The 22,336-nt window shown below is 28.0% G+C and overlaps 1 protein-coding gene and 1 long non-coding RNA gene across 4 annotated transcripts in view; one reads left to right on the top strand and one right to left on the bottom strand.

The window, feature by feature from the left end:
• Window positions 1-22,336, bottom strand: part of LOC130666582 (serine-rich adhesin for platelets-like) — a 37,336-nt gene that overhangs the window by 10,056 nt on the left and 4,944 nt on the right. For 2 of the 3 annotated variants that reach the window (XM_057467699.1, XM_057467698.1), the window contains exons 3-7: window positions 8,382-8,879; window positions 3,011-3,153; window positions 2,115-2,332; window positions 511-737; window positions 74-400 (exon numbers count right to left, since the gene is read on the bottom strand). In XM_057467699.1, coding sequence (XP_057323682.1) covers window positions 74-400; window positions 511-737; window positions 2,115-2,332; window positions 3,011-3,153; window positions 8,382-8,411 — 945 coding nt within the window. In that variant the 5' untranslated portion in view covers window positions 8,412-8,879. Of the gene's footprint in view, window positions 1-73; window positions 401-510; window positions 738-2,114; window positions 2,333-3,010; window positions 3,154-6,879; window positions 7,012-8,381; window positions 8,880-22,336 lie in introns of all 3 variants that reach the window. The other variant, XM_057467700.1, reaches the window with a different exon arrangement.
• Window positions 12,793-16,267, top strand: LOC130666585 (uncharacterized). The gene is made up of 3 exons (XR_008989709.1): window positions 12,793-12,903; window positions 15,915-16,019; window positions 16,116-16,267. It is a non-coding gene; the product is annotated as an uncharacterized LOC130666585 (long non-coding RNA).

Genomic DNA, 22,336 nt, shown 5'->3' with positions numbered 1-22,336 from the left:
ATTCACTCCAGATTCACATCCGATTTTTTACAGTCTAATGATAATAAATAATTTCATTTTTGAGTAAACTTACATGTTTTAATAAAACAGCACAGAATAAATAAATATGCTGTGCACTTTCAGCAGGTTCTATTAATTTTCTAATCATACCCGGGAGATTTGGATCAGTAGCCTTTAGTTTAACGTGTAAGCACGCCCAGGAATTAAGAATTTGTTCTAAAATACTTGCACTAGTTTCATTAACGGGCCTAATCATACCCGCTGTAACAAGATACTGAGCAACTAATTCGGCGGCTTTTATCGAATTTCGCCAAACACGCGCAGTACCATATTTCATTGGTTTCTCCTCGCTTAATCTTTGGACTAGTTCTAATCCATCATTTAGGTCCATTGATTTTAACTGTAAATATAAATATTATTTATATTAAATTCTTATGTCAAAATAAATTTATAATATTTATAACGTTATTGTGTAATTTATTATGATTTAGACATCATTATTATTCTTACTTGAGCGAATATATCTTGCGTGCGTTTTAATTTGTACAACAGGACAATGTATACGTCAATCATAAAGTGAACATGTTGTAAATCTGACAATGAACGTAATCGATCACTTCTTCGCAAACTACGGACACAAGCTGCTGCAAGATTTACTGCGATATCCTCACAGCGATCTTCACAGAGAATTTTTAACCGCATTGTTAATAATTCACCTTTTTCCGAGCAACAAAATTCTGTAATTCAAAATTATAATTTATTTTAATATTACACATCATTTAATCTTTTTTTTTTTTTACTTTAAAATATCATTATAAAAGGTTTTAATAAAATACTTTGCATTACTAATTCCAAAAGGACATATTTTTATTCGCCCTTGTAGCTTTAGGGAGCTTCCTAAAGCCAAAAGGGCGTATGATTTTTTTTCCATTGCCAATTGTTTGGTAAACTTCTTTTAGAGCAAAAAATTAAGAACACATTTTTTGAAAGCCTAATGGATGCATGACTTAAATTATTCTTCCTATTAGCTTTCAAAAATTTTTTTCAATTTTGAACATAATATTAATTCTTCAAAACGGTTTGTAATAAAAAAAATTCTACGCCCTTTTAGAATTAGTAACGCGACTTACCCGTGTAAACAAAATCCGTCCCAAAAATGTTTCAAAAACGGTCCTGACAATGAATTTCGAAATTTGAGACAATTCTGAACTTTAACTTGAACTTTAAAATAATTACAGTTGTGAAAAATTTTCTTTGCAGGTTTCTATTTTTTTTTTTTTTTTTTTTTTTTTAATTTTTTGAGTAAAAATGATTTGAATTAAAAATTTTGTGAGTTCATAATAAGTTCATAAAAAGTTTATAATTACTTTCAATTGATGACTACTTACTTTCATTTTATGGACTATTTTTGAACTAGTCGAAAAGTGAAAAAAAAAACTGATCTTCCCAAAAAGTTTTAAAAAATGTTCATAAATATTTTCAAATCATTTTTATTTTTTTTGTCTCATTCCCGAATAATTCTGGTAAGAGTCGTAGATTTTCATAATTCCTAATCAATTCCTTTTTTTTTTTTTTAAGGTTCTTCAAACCCAAAAAATTGTCAAATCGAATTATTTTTGCTAAAAAAATAAAAAAACGCGCAGGAAAAGCCTACGGGAGTTGAAAATTGTTCGCTTTCTAATTTAGAAGGTTCCAAAAATGTCCAACTTTAAGTTCAGAATTGTCTCTATTTTGGAAGTTCACTGTCATGAACGTTTTTGAAACGAATTTTTTTAATACGGGTAATATCAAAACGTTAAAAAGAAAAATTATAAATATTTGTTTTTTACCGACAAAAGTATCATTAGAATATTTAACAGCCCGACAATTTATAAATCTAGACTGTACAGTAATGAATAATTAATGATTAATCATTAATTCGGTCGATATAAATACAATTTTATCTTTACAACAGTGATAAGCACGTATAGTTATATATTTAGTAGACTTAGTCATTAGATATCACTAATTATAATGTCATTAAGTGTAATGTGATGTGACAAATTGATATGGCGGTATAGTACAGTTAAATAATTGAACAATTGTTGATATTAATATAAAAGTATAAAATATACCTTCTTCATGTTCAGGATCTGGTTGGCCATTGAGTATTCGGTCGAGTGCTGGATGAGCCCAAGGATTGTGTACCAACGCGACGAGGGCTGTGCACCTCGACGCAACCGGATGGTGCACCAGGTGACTCACACACCTCTGCAACGTTACGCTGAGGTGTGTTTTTGTAGCAGGTGACAGCTTTGGCCACTCCCCGCGCAATACCAATGTCAACGTGTGCCTAAAAAAATTTATTCATTTATATCAATATTCAATTTTATTTATTATTTAAAAAATTTTTTTTATTTTTTATTCTCATCATATTGTTGTAAAAAAACTTTTTTTCAAATATATATTTATGTTTATTAATGACTTAAAAAACAGATTTTATGTGGGTATTGGAAGTTTATGCCGGAAGTTGGATTTTTTCATACATTTAATGGTACGTTTTTCTCGATAACTAATAGAGGTAATTATTTTAGTTTTTTTTTTTTTTAAATTAAAAATAAAAATATGAGGAAATAAAGTAAACCTATTAATTTTTTTCAAGTTTGTCAAAAGATAAATTACTAACAGAAAATTACAGAAATTTATTACATTTTTTTTTTAATAAAAAAAAAATTAATCAAGTTTTGATGGAAATAAAATTTAAAAGAAAAAACAAGTATTTGATGATAAAATTTAAACGAAAGTTAGTACGATAATTGATTAAATTAATTAAAGTATTAATATAACTCTTAAGACGATGATAAAATTTAAATTAATTATCCAAGAAATCAATAATAATTTAAATGAATATTTAAAATTTATTACTAAAAGTTATAAAAAAATATTGCTAAGTATACTTTAAGTTGATTTAAATTGTTATAGACTGGTTACTAAACTTATAAACTTGTAAATAAAATAAAATAAAACTTACTTGTGGACCCATTCTATAAGAGACTGGGTGGCCTCTGGGCTTGCCGTAGAAATGAAGTTGGTGACATGCTCCCAGGCAGACAGAAGTGCACCCACCTTGTCGCCGTACTTTTTTTTGCTGTCACTTAAAGTAGCTTCGAGCCCCTGTAAATAAATTTATTTAATTATTTAGTATTATTATTTACATACAAGTTATTAAATATAAATTTTTTTATCGAGTAAAGCACTGAAAAAAAAATAATGAATAAAAAATAAATAACAACAAATAATATAAATAAATAATTGAATACATTAATCATCATAAATAAACACCTGAAAAAAATAACCATCAGTAATAGTATGCGTACTGTAAGTGTTCTGACTGTTAATTGTATTGTACCGTAAAAAAGAAAAATAGATAAAATAAAATAAAATAAAATAAAATAAAATAAGCAACCACTTTACTGAATTAAAACAAGTGATACAGCATCATGCTGGATAATCAATTTAAAATGCTTGTATTATTTAATTAATTACATTCGTAATGTAAATTTTGATGTGATTAAATATTAATAAAATACTTAATATGCTGTGCAATTATTAAAATAATAATTAAGCTTGCAGGAAGATAGAATAATTTATTATTTTATAAAAATTTTAAATATATGAATTATCGATTATTCTATTATTATTATTAATAATAATAATAATAATATTTCCTATTTAATCTGCCTTGAATTTGATAACTTTATCACTAATGATCTGATTCATTTAATATTGGCTCGTGACTTTTTATTAGCTATGATAAAAATTAAAAAAAAAATTAATTATGATAATAATAATAATGATATTGTTATTAATGAAAATATTATCGGATAAATTGTAATTTAGATGACATGATTGATATCTAAATATGTCATATCGCGAGTTTACCAAGTATATATATATATATATATATATATATATGTATGTATGTATGTATATATATATACAGTATACTCTATATACTCAGTCGTCTATTGCAATCAGTATTATTTGGTGCAGTGTGTTGTCTACCGGAATAACATTCACGTCAACCACAGAATTTCCTGACCTGAAATATAACGATATTAAGACTGAACTATTGGAAATAATTTTATATGTATCCATTGAAGCATTTATAAATTGTCAATAAGTATTATATTATTTTATATATATATATTTGAAAATGTTGTAACATAAATATTGTCATTATACTTATAATATTGTTATTAAGTATACATATGATAGTATATCAATTTAAATGTATATGTATAGATACACTGTAATGAGATATTATAATACTGGATAATATGATAATAAAATTCAACGAAAAATTACGCAATGCTACGTAAAAAAATATTATTTTTAATTATAAGTAAATTATGCATATTTATATATTGTTTACATTTAATTAATGTTTATTTGTATATCGATTCTCGAGCACGATATAAAAGAAAAAAAATAAATTGGAGTCTGTGAATCTGTAGTTACAATATTTGTACTTCTGCGCAGATATTATTTGTTTTATAGTTGATCGATATATATATATTATTTATCAAGATTATAATTAAAAGTTATTATTAATTGTAGTAATTTAATTAATGACTGATAAAATATTAATTTAGTTATAATAATATTTGTGTACTTGTAAAGCTTCGGGTCCTATATATATAAATAGACGAGTATAAACTCTCATTTATTAAAATGAATATTATTTTTATTACCCTAGTAATTTGTTTTGTGATTTAATTAAATTTAAAACTTTTAATATAAAATAAATAATACCGGTTACTTTAAAATAATTTTTCCAATAAAACTATTGAAATAAAAATACAGATAAAATTTTTTTTTTATGAATAAAAAAATTTTTATGAACATTTTCAACTTATTTTTTTTTTATTCATAACTAACTCAACTGTTATCTCTGATAAAAATATTCTGGTGAACTATTTTCAGTATGAATTGTATGAATAGTATATTTGTATACGTGTATATGTATATATATTTACGTATGTACATTGGTCCATGAATTTTCAGCATATTTGCAGATACACGAGGGATTTACATTGACAATAAAAAATAAAAACCTTGTGGTATTATGAGTCATAATATTAATTAATATCAAAATATGTGGATTTAATATTAATACGGATGATGAATTTATACTTGTTATTATTGTAATAATAATCATGATAATTTACAAATGCGAGTAATCAATATCAAATATTATTCATATTTAATAAATATTTCATTGGAATTTAAATAATTTTTTTAATATGAAGTTTTTTTTAAAATTCGTAATTATACTGAGGTAAATTAAAAGTTAAATTAAAAATATTTTATGAAATTTACAAGCACGGATTTAATTACTTAGAACATGTAGTATAATTAAAAAAAAAAAAAAAATTATTAAACTGAGTTGAATTTTTTATAAAAATAAAACTTTTATTTTTCAGTGACTCGTTACTTAACTTTGATCTTTAAACGCTTTGCGATAAAAAGAAACGTATGTTTTATTCAAATATAGATTAAAAGACAATTAAAAAAAAAATATATATATATATATATATATATATTTATGTACAAAAAATTAATAAAAATGATTGATATTACCACAAGTTTTTCTACAGCGCAGAAAGCATTTTTTGTTTTTTCATTTTCCTCAAAACCAAATTGAATAACAATCAACATAAAATATTGTTGTGAAAAAAAATTTGAAAAAAAAGAAAATCATCAGCGGTGAATAGCAACAAAAAGTGCATTAACAATGAGCTTTGTAAATAAATAAAAAATGCGATAGAAATACAAAAGAAATTCAACGAAATAATAATAAATAATAATAAAAATAATAAAAAGGAATCGGACGTTGAAATAATATAATTTATTGGTGCAATCTTGACCGAAGTATAAACTAAAAGAAGGGATAGGAAGGGAATTTATAGACGTTGCACATTGCAAAGCGTCGAGATAGCCATTATTGGAATAGCATGAATAACCGAGTACACTTTACTAATCGATAATCGATACACACCGAAACCATCATAATCAAGATTCGTAGGTGGCCTTACAGTTGTTACAAACACACACTAGTCCATATATTTATGTATATAAAATACAGCAATTAGAAGAAAGATACAAGGCATCAGTAGTCTTATATTAAACGATAATAATTTAAGAGAACAGTATATTTCAACCAACCAAATATATATCTCAGGAATTACCCAGTGGTACATTATTGAGTCGCGGGTGAACAAGAGAGTAATGCTAAACAGTAAAGACAGTGTGGAGTATGTACACTCTGTACAATTTGCTGAGTACGTATTTATGTATATAGATATATATAAATCTTTGTGTGTGTGTTTGTGTACTGAGAGGTATTACATTATATGAAAGTGAAGGAAAACATGGATTGAGGAGCTTGAGAGAGTAAGAGATAAGAAAATTTGTTGAGATGAGAGTAGAATTGCCGGAACTAGTGTTTACTGTTTGTCGTATTCAATGCTTACGACTGCTCACCCAAGTTATACAACTCATGCTTTAGTTGACAACTTTGAAAATACGAATTTCAGATGCTCACAAATTTAAGCTTCGTTGACTTTGTAATTATTTTCAATGAGTTTTTTTAAATTTATATGTATTATCAATTTATTAAAAATAAACCGTAAGATATTCATATATAATATAATTATTATTCTAATTATTTTATGTATTACTTTTGGTGTCGCTCTTGTTGCAGTAGTAGTAATGATAATTTTTATGTAAAATAATAATTTTGAAATTTATATAACAAATTAAGGATTTATAGAAAAATAAAAAAAAAAATTTTAATAAAAACAAACAGAAGAAAACAAAAAATATATTAATGCCTACCGCGACAAATGGGACCATTATAATGATGATTGTTTTGTGTACGTAGTTATTTTCTTGCGGTGTAAATGCTGCCTTCTTATTTTACCATGATAATCCATTGTATGTGCTGTCCGATCCTTTAGTGAGATTACGCTATAAAAAAACATAGACTAAATTTTTAAGATTGAAGCGACAAGAGTTTTTCAACATTCAACAAAATAACAGTAACAGGAATGAGTTGAAATAAATAAATTTAAAAAAAAAGTCGACATTATTTTAATGATAAATAGGTGACATTTATTTGGTTTTTACTTTTTTCCTAACCCATTTATCTTTTATCTAGTACAGACTTTATTTAACTCATTCATTTTTTTTTTTTTTTTTTCAATTCACTCAATATATCGATGCGTATTCGATTCGATTTAATGTAATTTAAAATATCCTTTTAAGTATAACTCAGGCAGTACGCTTTTCTTTATTTTAATTTTTTCATTTCATTTCGTATTTTCTTCATCATTTTTTTAAAATTTACTCGAGAATAAATCAATAGTTCACCAGAGACTAGAAGTATAAAATAATAGGATAATAATAATGACAAAAAATAAAATAATAAATGTTAAAATGACAGTTTGGACTTGTTCAAAGCCCGGGGCAATTTAAAATTTACAAAAGAAAATAACCAACGATTTTAGAGTACTCGTGTGATGTATGTGTACTTTTGTATGTGTGGTGTACCATCTTTTTACAGCAGGAAGTAACAAGAGAAAACTTCATAAAAAATAAAAATAATAAATGTGTAAATTTGTTCTTCAGGTTGGATATTGCGTCAACTGAAAACTGTCAATATGAATGAAGGGATTTAACTGAGTTGAGGGAAAAAACTAAATTTATTATTTTTCCCTTTTGTTTTGTGCTTGACACACACTCGAGTTGTCAGACCTTACGCTAAGATCCAAGTACTAGGATTAGAAAAATAATAAAAAATAGCAAGATTTAATATAATAAAAATATAGAATAAAAAGAGCGTGAGTTAAGTATGAGAGGAAACAAAAGTGAGAAAAGAAATATATAAGTTGTATTATTATCATCATCGTGATAATCACAATCATCAAAATCATCAAAACCGTTGTCTCAGTCGTCTGGCAGTAAGACTAACCGGACTTTTCGGTAACTTTTCTCATTCTGAAAGCTTTACTAAACATAAGACTTTTCGTCTTGGGCTTGTCGAGAGCCCACCCGTTTACGTTTGGAAACTACGACGTTTGCCAACTCGGTAAATTCGACAATTCTCAACGTCCTTTTCTCTATTTTCCTGTTTACTTTTTTTCTCGCTTTTTTTTTTCCTCTCTACTTCTCATTCTCTTTTCGTCTATTTTTTTTTTCTGAAAGCAAAAAAAAATCTAAAATCTCTCCTCACTTTGCCAATTATTTTTTTTACCTAAGAGTAAAAATAAAGTAAAAAAATATTAAAAGGATTAAACAAACAATAAAATAATAATGATAATAAAAATAATAATTCTTACCACGCACGACTTTTGGATGTGCGAAGACATTCAGAGTCGTATCGTATGCAATTCAAGTGTGTCAGCGACTGTACTTCGTGATAATTATTATTATTAAATAATTTAAATAATGTTGGGGATATTATAGTTGTAATTAACCAATAATAGCTGTGGCACGGCCCCAGCAATGGCGGCAGCAGCCTTGACTCTGTTGACGATACAGCGTGATTGTTTTTAAAGTTTATAGTTGTCGAACCCGGTGTGTCTCGTGGCCGCGAGCACCGTCCAGGAGCTACAGTGACAGGTCTCGTGGCGGACATCAGCAACTACGCTTAAATGTCAAACGCCAGCTATGTTCTCCCCCGAGACCCCAGGCTGCCAATAAGTATTTCCTATAACCAATAGTATCCTATCTTTCTTACGTAACTCACAGTACTTTTTTTTCCAAACTTATTTCTTCTTTGAGTTTCAACCCTCTGTAGACCTTCGCCAACTCCACCTCCTTGGCCACTCGAACTTCTGTAATTATCAAAAAGTGTTTGAATTATTACTTTTTCATTACATTAGTATTATTATTATTATCACTATTGTTATAGTTACTAACTAGATTTATTTTTATAATTATTTAATTATCTTTTATAGTTATATCTATTGTTATTATTATTTCTATTTACTTTTACAGACTTTAATCGTCGTATTATTTTTCAATGAAAAATTTCTATTATGACCAATCCTCGAGAACATACAGTAAATAATGAAAAAGACGGTTCAACAGAGCGTAAGACGGAATCGCTCGTATATATATATATAACATTTTTTTCATTTTTTTTACCTTTTCCAATCGAGTTTTCTCTTTCCCCATTTATTTTTTACTAGTTATATATATATATATATATATATATATATATATATATTCCTCTATGTTTTCTCAGTGAAAAAGATGACTCGATCCTCTCTTCGCATTTTCTTAACGAGCTCAAGAGCAAAAGCTCTCATCTTTTTGCTCTTTTTATTTTATTTATTTTTTTCACCCTATACAAGTATTAGTTAAGCCGTTTTATACATAAATTTCATTCATTTGCTTTTGTGTTTATATTACTGCCTCATCCAGTAATTTTATAACTACTTACATTTTTATCTAAATTCACTCTCAAAAACCAATTAGTGAAAATCACTATTTGGCAGTGAATAATCACTTATTGCCAGTGAAAAGTATACCACTATTTGAATTTGTGACATAGTTTTCACTAGTAAACAGTGAATAGTAACAATTTTCACTATTCCAAATTTAAGAGAGCATTAAATTGAAAGAAAAATGAATTATCTATTACTGTACTATAAAAAAAAACTGCAATTTGCAATCATAAACTTATTTTATTTTATTTTTTTTTTTTTTTTTAGATTAATAACTAAAATAACTAGTGTAAAAATGTTCAACAAACTAATTGGCATCAGAAAGTTATCGACACAATGCGAAAAAACAAGTATTGAAAATTAGTCTAATTAATTATTGGAATAACAAAGATGAAGTGAGCTACAGCGCAAAAACATTTATATTATACATAGATATAAATATTAAATGAAAAAGTATATATAGAACTATGTGTCAAGCTATGTTGGGTTCATGCTTGCAGTCGCAATTTACATTGAAATAATATACGGTTCACCTGGTCCGCCATCTTTCTCTTTTCATCCCTCATTAACTTGCGGACGTAGACACGAGGTTTGTGCTAATTAGTCTTCTCTCATCCTTACATATATACATTTCATTGCATCTCTATTGCTCTTTCTCTTTATCTTTAGATAAGGGTTAACTCAACCGTATCAACAAATTTTCTAGCATACGTGATCGGAAATCATATGTAGATGCACGAACGTCGGAGTGTTCCCTTCCGGCGTTGTGTATTTATCGCTTGTATAATTCAACACACCTACTACTGTACGATGTCTACGACAACGACTATCACAGACGGCGACGTAGACGTAGACATAGATGTAGATGTAGACATAGAGACGACGTTATACAGGGAATACCGCTTATAGCACGTACGCAAAGTAAAATCCTTTGAGGCAACGCAAATGCAAGCGATGTATGGAGATATGATGCAACAAGACTAGACTACATACTCACTATTTAACACAATATATATATATATATATATTAGTATTTAGGTATGGTACTGGTGTATTCACGGCTTCTGATTCAGAACAGAGGGTAAAAGAGAATAGCGATATGGGGTAGTATAGTTATGAGGGGATTTTGTATTGCGTGTGAAACCTGATGTCTTGCTCGAGACTTAAGAGTAGATTTTTTTTTTCTCAACTATACACAACTATAACTGTATAAAAAAAAAAATAAAAAATAATAATAATAAAAATGTGGAAAAACTTTTGGGTTCGAGAGCAGCTCTAAGGAAAAACTTTTTTTTACCGGACGAGAGTATACTTTGAGGTTTGCGAGACTTATTTTTTTCTTTCTTATATATACTAACTTTTATGAAAAATAATTGCCATTCACTTTTCCCGCAGAAAAAATAAACGGGCTACTTGGCAACGTGTATATATGTATATCTTAAGGGCGCGTTTGTAACATATATTTTTTTTTGCTTATCATTTTCTTTTATTTCTTGAGTTTTTATATTTATATTTTAATGCTAATTTTTTTTTTTCTACTTTTCCGTTATTTTATATTTTTTTACGCCTCAGGGGCATATACGAAGAACGTACCACCAAATGGAGTTGAGGAAAGTAAAATACAAGAGGCGTTTTCTCCAATAATTGAACGTCACATTTGCATTGCTAAAGTTTTAGTTTATTTCATTTTATTTTTTCATGTTGAATTGGGAGAAAACGAAGCATAGGGTTTCATATTTATTTGAATATTTCATTAAATAACGTTTGTTTATTTATTTACAAGTAGCTATTGATTAATATTTATTTAATCATTTTTGTTTTCAAAAACCATTTATTATTATTTTCTTTTACCATCAATAGATGTCTACAGATCTATTTATTTATTCAAGTATTTATATATGGATATAAATATCTATTTATATCTGATATATGCTGATGCAAGCTATGTGAATAAATGCAAGGATATTTAAATGATAAACGATTTAGGGATAAAGAAAATGAAAAAGATAAATTTGACATTTATAAATTTGAACTTTACGTAATTTTACTGTTTAGGTTTCTCGGTCATTACAAAACAATGTGGGAAATGCGAATGCTGCGCACATATCCAACACACACACACACACACACACACACACACACATATATATATATATATATATATATATGTATATATATATATATGTGTGTGTGTGTACACAACAATACAAGGGGAGAAATAGGGGCACGCCCTTCTTCAACGCTTCTACGATCTACGAATAGTAAAATATAAAACAGAAACTAAAGCTTTACTAGTCTTGTAGTTTTTAGCTTTAGTTTTAGTTTCGAAAACAGAAATCGTACTGAATAAAAGACACTAGTATTTATATCCATTTTTTTTTATTTTTTTGTTTTAGAGCTTTTGTATTTTTATGTTACATCCATTTACTCATGAATAATTTTTGTTATTTAAAATATCCACATGAAATTTATTTTGACGAATATAAAAATATTACATTTGAATATTTAAGAAAATAAAAAAAAAAATGGACATTTTTTTCACTCCATTTAGTGAACTCGACAAAACGGTTTTTTTTTTTTAGTATACTACTTCAGAAAGTTTAACGTTGATATCAAAACAGTTAGAATACTCGGAAAATGAAATTGCCGTAATTTCAGTAACGCTTGATAATTGCCAATTACCATTTTCTGTTCACGTACAAACTCATCTACATATACGTGTCTATATATATATATATATATATATATATATATATAGAATGATGTGTTGTGTACTTTTAGTACACAGCGTTGTGTTAGCAATAAAAATCCTATTCAGCGTGATCACAATACGGTCATTTAATTTTTATCGAAATACAGCAATAAAAATAAAAATTTGATAGTAATAAAATTAAAATTGAAATGAAAAATAAAGAAAAATAATAATAATCTATTTAGTATGTAAGATGTTTTTTTTTCCCCTACGTACTTTAGTAATTAATTTTTAATTTTTATTTTATATTTGAGATAAATTGTTGACAAAAAATATATAATTATTTATAATATCCACCTGTTAGAGATAAAATGCATTAACCCTTAAATTTTTGCCCTTTAACATTCAACCCTTACAGAAGCGAAAACTTAACGGATATCCGTCCTTTTTTTTTCCTTCCACCTCGCAGCACACTGCGACGTCACACGAGGGTGAGCGAGAGCCTGAGCGTGTGTAGAGTCTTCATGAGGGCACTTAATCCTATAGTTAGTGCTCAATGAAAGAGTAAAAAAAATTAAAAAAAAAAAAAAAAAAAAAAAAGAGGAAGGAAAAAAAAAGAATGAGAGTAGGCAACTTGAGTGTGAGTGTGCGCGTTGGCGAGATATTTACAATTTTAATTATTTTTCACGGAGAAATTATTCATTAAAAGTGATTTAGGTAATAAAAATCTGAATATTTTATATTCCTCAGTTAAATTACATTTAATGAAACATTAAATGCATACGACAATATGAATTTAATTTAAATGGAGTTTTTTTTTTATTTGCTTGTTAATCCTAACACATCATTTGAATATTAAATTAAAAGCCTATTAGTGGCTAAATATTACCATATAAATAAATTTTCATCAAAATTTAAAATTCATAATAATGTAACATTTAAATATTGATTCATATTTACTCTTCTATAATTTTATAAAAGAAAAAAGCTATTAAATGTTAATTAATTAGATGTATGCATAAAAGTTTAATAATGTATTTAAAATTTAAAAACTGCGATAATTCCCGTAGAAATGTAATTTTTATAACTGCGTTGCATACTTCATATGCGAAGTGTGATAAATGTACTGAATATTATCTCAAAAATTTTTCACCGATACTTTAAATCGAATTCACAATTCATAGTCTATTAAAATGGAATTAAAAGCACAATATTGCATTGAAAAATTTATAGAAAGTACGATTAGTGAATTTTTATCTCGATTTATTTTAGTATTGGCAAAAAAAATTAATCAACTAGATGTTGAATTTCGGGGTGAGTTAATTTGTGTACGCTGGTGTGTGAAAACACAATTATATCTGAAATACGCAATTAATTGACTTAATTATTTTTGCTTCAATTTAATACTATTCTAAAGTACAGTTCTGTCAAATATTATCATTTAAATCCTTGTCATTTAATTGTAATTAATAAATTAATTTAAGATTTGACAGTTTGATTAGTTAATATCTTTGTCTTTCCTTCTGTCATGAGCGACACCACATGTCAATCAAAGTAATTAAAATTGATCTAAAGTAATTTTTAACCTGGCAGTTGATAAAGCAGAAATTTTTAATAATTTACTGAGAATATTTGAAGTGTTTAATTACTTGTTTTTTTTTTTTTTTTTAATTAGTATCTTTGTTACAACATGAGGGTTTGAAGTATACATTTGTTGTTTCTATCTAAAATTAGATAAAAATTTTCTTTGACAACAAAAAACAAACAAGCTCTCTAAAAATAAAATACCGAGCATTTTTTTGTATTTTTTTTTTTTTTTTTTGTAAATAAAAATATATTTAGTTTTAAAGTGGAACTGTTGGCATTTGGAAAAAATAAATTGGCATGGTCAGAGGGTGACCCGGTTGCACGCTGAGCTTGCAACAGAAGGGTAGTAATATAAAATGAAAGTGCGTCTAGGGCACGTGCGAATTATATACGTCCCAATAAAATCAAAGACTCTTTTCTCATATATACATATAAATATAACGTTAACAAAAGCATAACATTGTACATTTGTACTTTCTACAGACATCCATTGCAAATACACAGATTAATATAAGCATTAAGAGAGACACTCATACATATATTACAAGAGGAATAAGAGGGGCGGTCACTGTGACTTTCGACTATGTCGCGTGCCGCACGCAAGGGTCAGATCGCGTTGAAGAGCGACTATGTATTTTATTACCCCAAACACCTGGAATGACAATTTGCTCTGCTAGCCACAAAAACATTTTTAATTTTTTTTTTAATTAGAAATAAAATATATCAATTTACAAGATTTGAAAAAAAAAAAAAAAAATCTTATTTAGAATATAACTACATAGTTCCACTTATATTAGAAGATTACTCCAGCACTTTAAAAGCGATGAGTTCTAGCCAAGACCACAAAATGTGACAGTAACAGTTAAAGTTTGTGAACAAAACTTACGAAATTTGGTTCGAGTCTTAAAACTTATCGCCCTACAACTTTCCTATCCACATTAAATTTAAACCTTACCCATTCAAAACCTCAAACTAAATCTCGTTTTTTTTTTTTTTTTTAATTTCTTTTTTAAAACTTTTTGGTCTCTCCTCTCCTCTAACTACCCCAATGTAACCAACATGCGATTAACCCTGGACGACTACGAACCAACTATTTTACATTCCCCTGTGATTACATGATTGTAGATGTTAATGAGCTTCCCAAAACACTTGTGAAGCTTTATCAGCATAAATGACGAATGAGTTTTAACATTTGTTTGATACATAACTTCTCCCAGCGGTATTTTATCTACTCAAATATACATACACTTATTTTTTTATACTTTTTTAATTATGGAAATGACTTTTTAATATTCAAATTATAATTCAGATATCTATCTTTAAATTTCAATAATAATGCGAGATTATTATCGACAATAATTAAGACATACATACGTATTTAAAAATATATCCTACGGATAAATACTTTAGGGAATATCCAGTAAAATTTTACTACTTTTATGATAAAAAAAAAATTTATATATATATATATAAGTTTGAATTTCAATCCAAATATGGTAATTTATTCTTTACCACATACATTATTTATTCTCGTATCCATGAACTAACTATAAAGTTGTTGGATTTTATTTTTTATAAACATATATTTATATATATTTTTTTGTCCCTCAATTTCGAATGCATGAAAGTCAGTTGTAGCTTTTATTTATCCCTCTTTAGATTCTTTTTTCGTGGCAGCAAAATTCTCATTACCACCCGTTTTTATTATTTTCCTCTACTGTACCAGTTTTGTTTAATATTTCAGTGTATATATATATGTTTTACTTTGAATACTATAACAACTATTATAATACGTACAGCACTCTCCTCAGTACTCAACTCTTTACTTTGACTTCTGACTTGTGTGTTCCATTTAGCAAAAGCATTACAACATCTCTCTTTCATTTAATTTTTTCTTTCAATGCATTTTATTTCCTGTGATCGCTATATAGTAATAATAATTTATAACCAAATGTATTTTATGCATTTCTATATTACATATATATATATATATATATATATATATATATATATATATATATATATATATATATATATATATATATATATATATATATATATATCTATTGGTAATAAAAGAAGAAAAAAGAAAAAATAAAAGTAATGGAATGTAATTTTAAAATTATATTACTTTTGTACAGTACACGTTTATTTCACCGTGACGTCTTTGAAGAAACTAAACTAGCAATATATATGTAGATGGATTACAACAATATTTTTACAAGTAGATAAAGAATAAAAATAAGGTAAATAAATAAATATTTCTTATAAAAAGTATCGTGACAATATATAACAAACTTATATTTTATTTTATCTTTTTATTTTCTTGTCTTATTCTTCAGGACAAAAGAGTTATCGAAAAAAGTTATGAGTACTAGAACATATATTGATGGATAATATTGTACGTATACAATAATTCAAATAAAAAAACAATGATTATAGTAATGGTAAAAATACTGAAAAATAAAAAATGATAACAATAAAATCTGTTGAAATTTTCCGATAATTTTTTTCATCATGTTTCAACTTTTTTTTTTTTTTTCAATTATTAAATTCCGTCGGTTATTCAATGTACGTTATTTATATATATCGATGCACGATGTCGACAGCTAAAAGTTACACGGTACCGTCAGTGAGTGAAATTCAAGAACGAAATCGATATTTGATAGGATAAAAAAAAAACCAACGAATAAGGGAATGAAAATAATCAAATTCCAATTGGTTTAAATTTTCATACGAATATTAAAATATAGAGTAGAAGAGAAAAAAATGTTATTTTTATGTTATATTTTACATACGATATGAAATAAAATGATAATGTAGAAATATGTGAATATATGTGTCAGTAAATAAATGTAGAAGGAAAAGAGAAAACAGATGTCATCTATTCCCTTTAAAATGTAGGAGTCCAACATCAAGGCCCCCAAGGCTGTCGTTAAATATCACACTGAGGTACGATTTCATCAAGGACTTTAAAAGACAATGCACAACGTCGGTCAGGATGAATATCGTGAGGGTGAAAACGATGGAGGGATACGCGAGAAATAGCGCAAGGCTACGAACAATATACATATAAGACATATCATACACACATCTGTGAGAAAAAGTGTTCATTGTCTTCAGGTGGATTGTGTACGAGTAGTGATGTGGATTGATGTACATCAAGAATCAAGCCGCAATGTCCAAGATTATTCTTACATTATTAATAATAATAATAATAATATTATTATTATTTTTTGTAGAATTTATTTAAACGATCAGAGTTATTTTATTTTTTCACGGAAAAAAAAATGTGGATCTTCTAACCACAATATTGTATCAGAGTCAAAAAACAAATTCTAGTTTAGTCCACAAAAGTCTCAATTCCTTTGATGTTTTATTTGCCGCCCAGAAAGTAACTCTACTTTAGTAGTACTAAAAATCCTCAATGAGAACTATGAGGTCTAAATGCGAATAATTTGTCGATTTTAAATTATAACTAAGACCTCAAAATCATCAACGAATGAAAAGTTATACTTCGGACTTTGAAAAATTTTAGATAGAAAAAGGAGGGGAGAGAATACGTCGAATGAGACTTTTGAGGTTCAAATGTGGATAAAATTATTCCTGTATGTTTTGAATATTTTGAGGCTCTAATCCAGATTATGTTAGTCTAGTTTAGTCTTCAAAGTGATAAAATTGGTCGTAACTACTACTTTGAGAACTAAACTAGGATAACTTTCTATACTGTTGTCAATCTTCAAATTCTTAATTGATCCTCAAAAACCTCATTGAGAACTTTGAGACTTAAATCCAAATTTGTTTTTTGACTCGGGGTAGTAAAACTTTGTAGTAGCGAGTACTCCAATATGTAGTAAAGGATACTACATAAATAGTACTGACGTTACTACACGTGTGTTTGAGATTATTCCAAATTGGAGTTGGCATTTCTTTACTCCAACTTGTAGTAACCTCAACTAAAGCTGCTGTTGTAGCAACTACAATTTTTCTTCCGTGTTATTAAAGGAATTACGGCTTTACTGATCTAATTAATTGACGGTTTTATTAGATTCTAAACTTCGTATGAGTGATTACATATGGATATCATTATAATGCTTACTGTAATCCCATACATTATTAAGAAAGATTCGGACGTCTACAGGTGTTAAATTTATAAGTACGGTTTCGTCCCGATCATACTTTCTGCATTATCTGATAAATTTTACTCATTAGTTGTGAGTAAAACTGGGCCAGTACGAATAATTACTCTTCCATTTCTAGATAGTGTTCAATTATGGGGTAAAAAAAATCAATTTCAAGTAATTTTTAGATCAAAATGAGTAAAAAATAAAACCAAAAAAATTAGTTTTTATTCTTTCCGTATAGAGTAGAGGTACCATTTGTGGCCACTGCTCCATTTTTGGGCATTTAATTCTTTATTTTAATTAATGAAAAAGTGTCAAATAAAATTTGGATTTTACTAGTCGGATAGTAGTATCTTTAAAACTTATTATGTTACCGGGTCTTTTACAAATTATTTTACTTAAATTTTTCAAGTGCCTGAAACTGCCCTGAAAGTGGCCGAAAACGATACCTCTACCCTATTTGTTTTGTTTTTGGCCCAAGTTTACTCTGAATTGTAGGGTAAATTTTATCAAAAAATTTTCTCCGCGTGGGCTTATCAGTAAAGTTGATGCAAGTATATTCTACTTTAGACCGTTTAACTGATGATGAGAATAATGACGGTGAATTTTTCTTTATGATGATGTTATAGCAAATATTTCAAGTTTGCTGTCATAATTTGAGAAAAATTCTATTTTATTTATATAGTCTCGTATAATTATATGTATTTTTTTGTTTAAACGATTAGTTGTTTTATTTTTTATTACTGATCTGATTAATTGACAGTTTTATTAGATTCTAAATTTCGTATGGAGTAAAGCCGTAATTTTTTTCATAACAAATTATTATAAATGTAATTATTATTATTATTATTGTTTGTACTCTCAGTTATTTTATTTCATATTTACTACTTTTATTCCTTCCATCTTTTCTTTATCAATTTAAATAAATATCATCCGTAGAAATGATTAAATTGATAATAATCTGACAAATCAAATTCCACACGTACGTGTGGTTATATTGCACAAGCACATTACATGAGTCAAGTGTAATTTCGTATGAAATTGAAAAATATATTTTTTTATTTTTTATACTAAAAACAACAATACAAAAATAACTATATTGAAAAAATATATATTTACGTTTACTCAATGAGAATAATAATGGTAATAAAAAAATAAAATAAAAAACAAAAAAAAATGAAAAGCACCAAAGGAAAATACGTGACGGGAATTTAAAGATATTCTTTCAACAGTCCAAATGCCGAAAAACACACGAGGGTATATATACCTAATATGATACGCGAGTAACAGAATAGGGACTGAGAAAATAGAATTAAAAAAAAAAAAAAACACATACAAGTTACCCTAATGTCAAAACACGTGGTAAGGTCCCCTTTAAGTCTGCGTGCTGAAGTGAGATTATATAATAAACATAAACATCAGTATACCTAGAATCCTACTATCACATATATATCTATATACTTGGATATAGTATATAAAATCCAATATATAGATATAGACATACGTATATATAGATGTATACAATGATATTGTATGGTAGAATGTACTACAGAGACAAGACATTTCATTTGAAAATAAGCTAGAAAAGCGTAAATGCGACACCAAGAGTCTCGACTCGACATTTTGCTATGGTGGAATACGCTTGTGGTATTTCAGTGGCTGACGTTGGCAAAATTTTAAACCCCCAGTAACAGCAGCAGCAGCAGCATCAGAATCTGCTCGACTCCCGGAGATTGTAAAGCGCTCAAAATGATCTCTCTTGTGTTCGCGGTAGACAACCGAGCTTTTCAACTACGTGCGGTAACATCTCTTTAACAATATAGAAAATAAAAAAAAAAAAAAAACTCTTCAAACAAAAAACAAAAAACTAATAATTTAAACAAAATAAAAAAAGATGAAAAAGAAAAAATGCAACTGCATACACATTAATTTATAGGAACAAACAGGATGAATTAAAAATCAGCAGGGTCGAGACTAAGGCTCACGTGGACTAAGGGTGGGAGTTGAGAGTAAAAGTAAATCGTAGAATCGTGAAACCGTAAATCACGCAAACTCCAACCACCCAATTTTTCCCCTCTTTTACTCTTACTCTCTTACCCCATTCTATCTCACTTAGTTTCCGTAGTAACTAATGGTACTGTCTTTCTCATAGCCTCCCCTATCTTTCCTCAACCCCTCAACCCCCAAAAGTTCCTGACGCTGTCTCTTTACTCCTCGCGCTAGAGCTCCACGCGTGCTTATATTCCTACTATCCCCAGGGTCGAGGTTTCCCTTTACCCCTCGCCCCATCTCGCCCACCTAGTCCCCATTTTCCGTACTCCTCAACATCCTCCCTGCTCGTTCGTGTACCCCCTCACCGCAGTTCCTCCGCTCTCTGTCGGCTTCCATTCCATTCCGTTCTATTCGCCCACTATATAATACTATGCCGCTATGCTTGCTTGCTTACTTGCTCGCTCGCTATATACTATATATCTACCACTAGATATTATACTACCAACTACTACAACTACAACCCTCTTCAATGTTGACTGTATCTCTCGTCCACCGTGCCAGCAACAACCTCCTCTATACTCTATAGCCCCTTTACATTCTCGCTGCACTATACCCTCTTCACCAGCTGGAAACACATGGCGTCATCAGCGTACGGCGTCCGGGAACATATGCACTAGCCCTGCCTGCCTGCCTGCGTGTCGCATACAGCGTCACGCCATCATCTATGCTCGAGAGATGATCAGACACTAATATACACACACACACACATATATTTATATATTTATATATAATGTAACCTAAACCAAATAATAGTTTATTCTACACCTCTATCTGTTCTATATACATATGGATATCATACGTAAATATATATTACGTATAAATATATCATACATACAAATCTATATATTTATAGATAGATATGAAAACAATAAAGAAGAAGAAAAAGATGAATGTCTGGTCCACCGGGAAACTTGGAAAATGTCAAGAGTTGAGTGCTCTTTTAGGACTGACTCTTAAAATAAAAGTTTAAAAAAAGTATACGTACAAGACAGGATAATTAAATTTTAACGGTGCACGTTTTAGTTTCTTTTTTTTACAATCCAAAAATAACCATTTAAAGCTATTAATTATTAATGAAGATTAAATTATGGATTAGAGATCTATCGCTGAGGGTATTAGAGAATATAAATGGGGTTGGGAAACATAAAAAATCAGTGTTATCTTGAATAGTAAGATTTAAATGCATGATGAATGCACTCTCTAAAGAATCCTTTATTTTATTCAAAGCATTTATCTTGATGAACGGCTTGAAACAAATTTTATGTGCGCGCTTTTTTTTTTTTTTTATTTATTGAACACGATTTATCCGTCAATTCATCTTTGAATTTCCTCTATCCATCACCATTTACTATGTTTATTGTTGTTATTGTTATTGTTGCTCCATTAATATTAATCGATTTAATACGTCATTGTATTGTGATTATTATCAATTTTTTTTTTTTTCTATTAATGTATTTCATCATCTTGAAGTTAGGAGACAATTAATAATATTCAGATTTTTTTTTCAACAAATCAATGAAAAAAAAAAAAAAAAGGCCATTCGGCAGCCAAAATGGAAGTAGATTTCATGATGTCTATATGTATAAATAGATATATATGTAAAAAGTGTATAGCGAGAATTGGAGGCATTGAGAAAGCCACAAAAAAGTTTATTTGAATATCATCAGAAACGAATGCAACAGCGGAATTTCATTTAATGAGTAGTAAGATAAGTAATTTCTTTAGTCTAGGTATATATATAGGCATAAAAATTAAAGCTTATTTAAGGGGCTTTCAGATGCATTTTGAAGGAATTCGATAAGTTGTCACATTCAAAAGTTATTGAAGAAAGAATCAGTAAAAATATGAATTTTTGACATTTTTTAAATTTTGAAATGCTATAACTTCTAGACTAATTGACCGATTTTGCTTATCTTCGAACTTGATCACAAAAATCGCCTACAGAAAATGTGTGCTGAGTTTCATTGAGATCAGTTAAGAATATTGGGCGCTATCGTCGCGACAAACTGCGTTCTATCGTATAAATATATAAATACATACATATATAAACTTTTGAACCCTATGTATTTCTTGACTCAGCTCGTCAAACTGAGTTCAGAGGTACCAAAATTTTTCGAAAATTCCGTCATGAAGACAAATGCATTAGTTAGATTTCTATAAAATCTACTAAAAAAGCCAAAGGTGCAATTTTTTTATAATGTATCTCTTTTGAAAAAATTCAAAAATTATTAGACGTCGGCTAACTTCAGTATCATATGTATTTCATGGATACATTATAATTAGAGTGATCAAGTATTGTCTGTCGATAAAAAGAAATAAATATGGATGAGGATGTACATTAATAAAAAAAAAATAATAAAAATGAAAAAGTCATAAAAGCGTGAAAG

Source organism: Microplitis mediator, chromosome 4 (genome assembly GCF_029852145.1).
Source record: "Microplitis mediator isolate UGA2020A chromosome 4, iyMicMedi2.1, whole genome shotgun sequence".
NCBI classification, from domain to species: Eukaryota; Metazoa; Arthropoda; class Insecta; order Hymenoptera; family Braconidae; genus Microplitis; species Microplitis mediator.
Note: the sequence above shows the minus strand (reverse complement) of the source record. Positions and strands in the feature narration are given on the sequence as shown.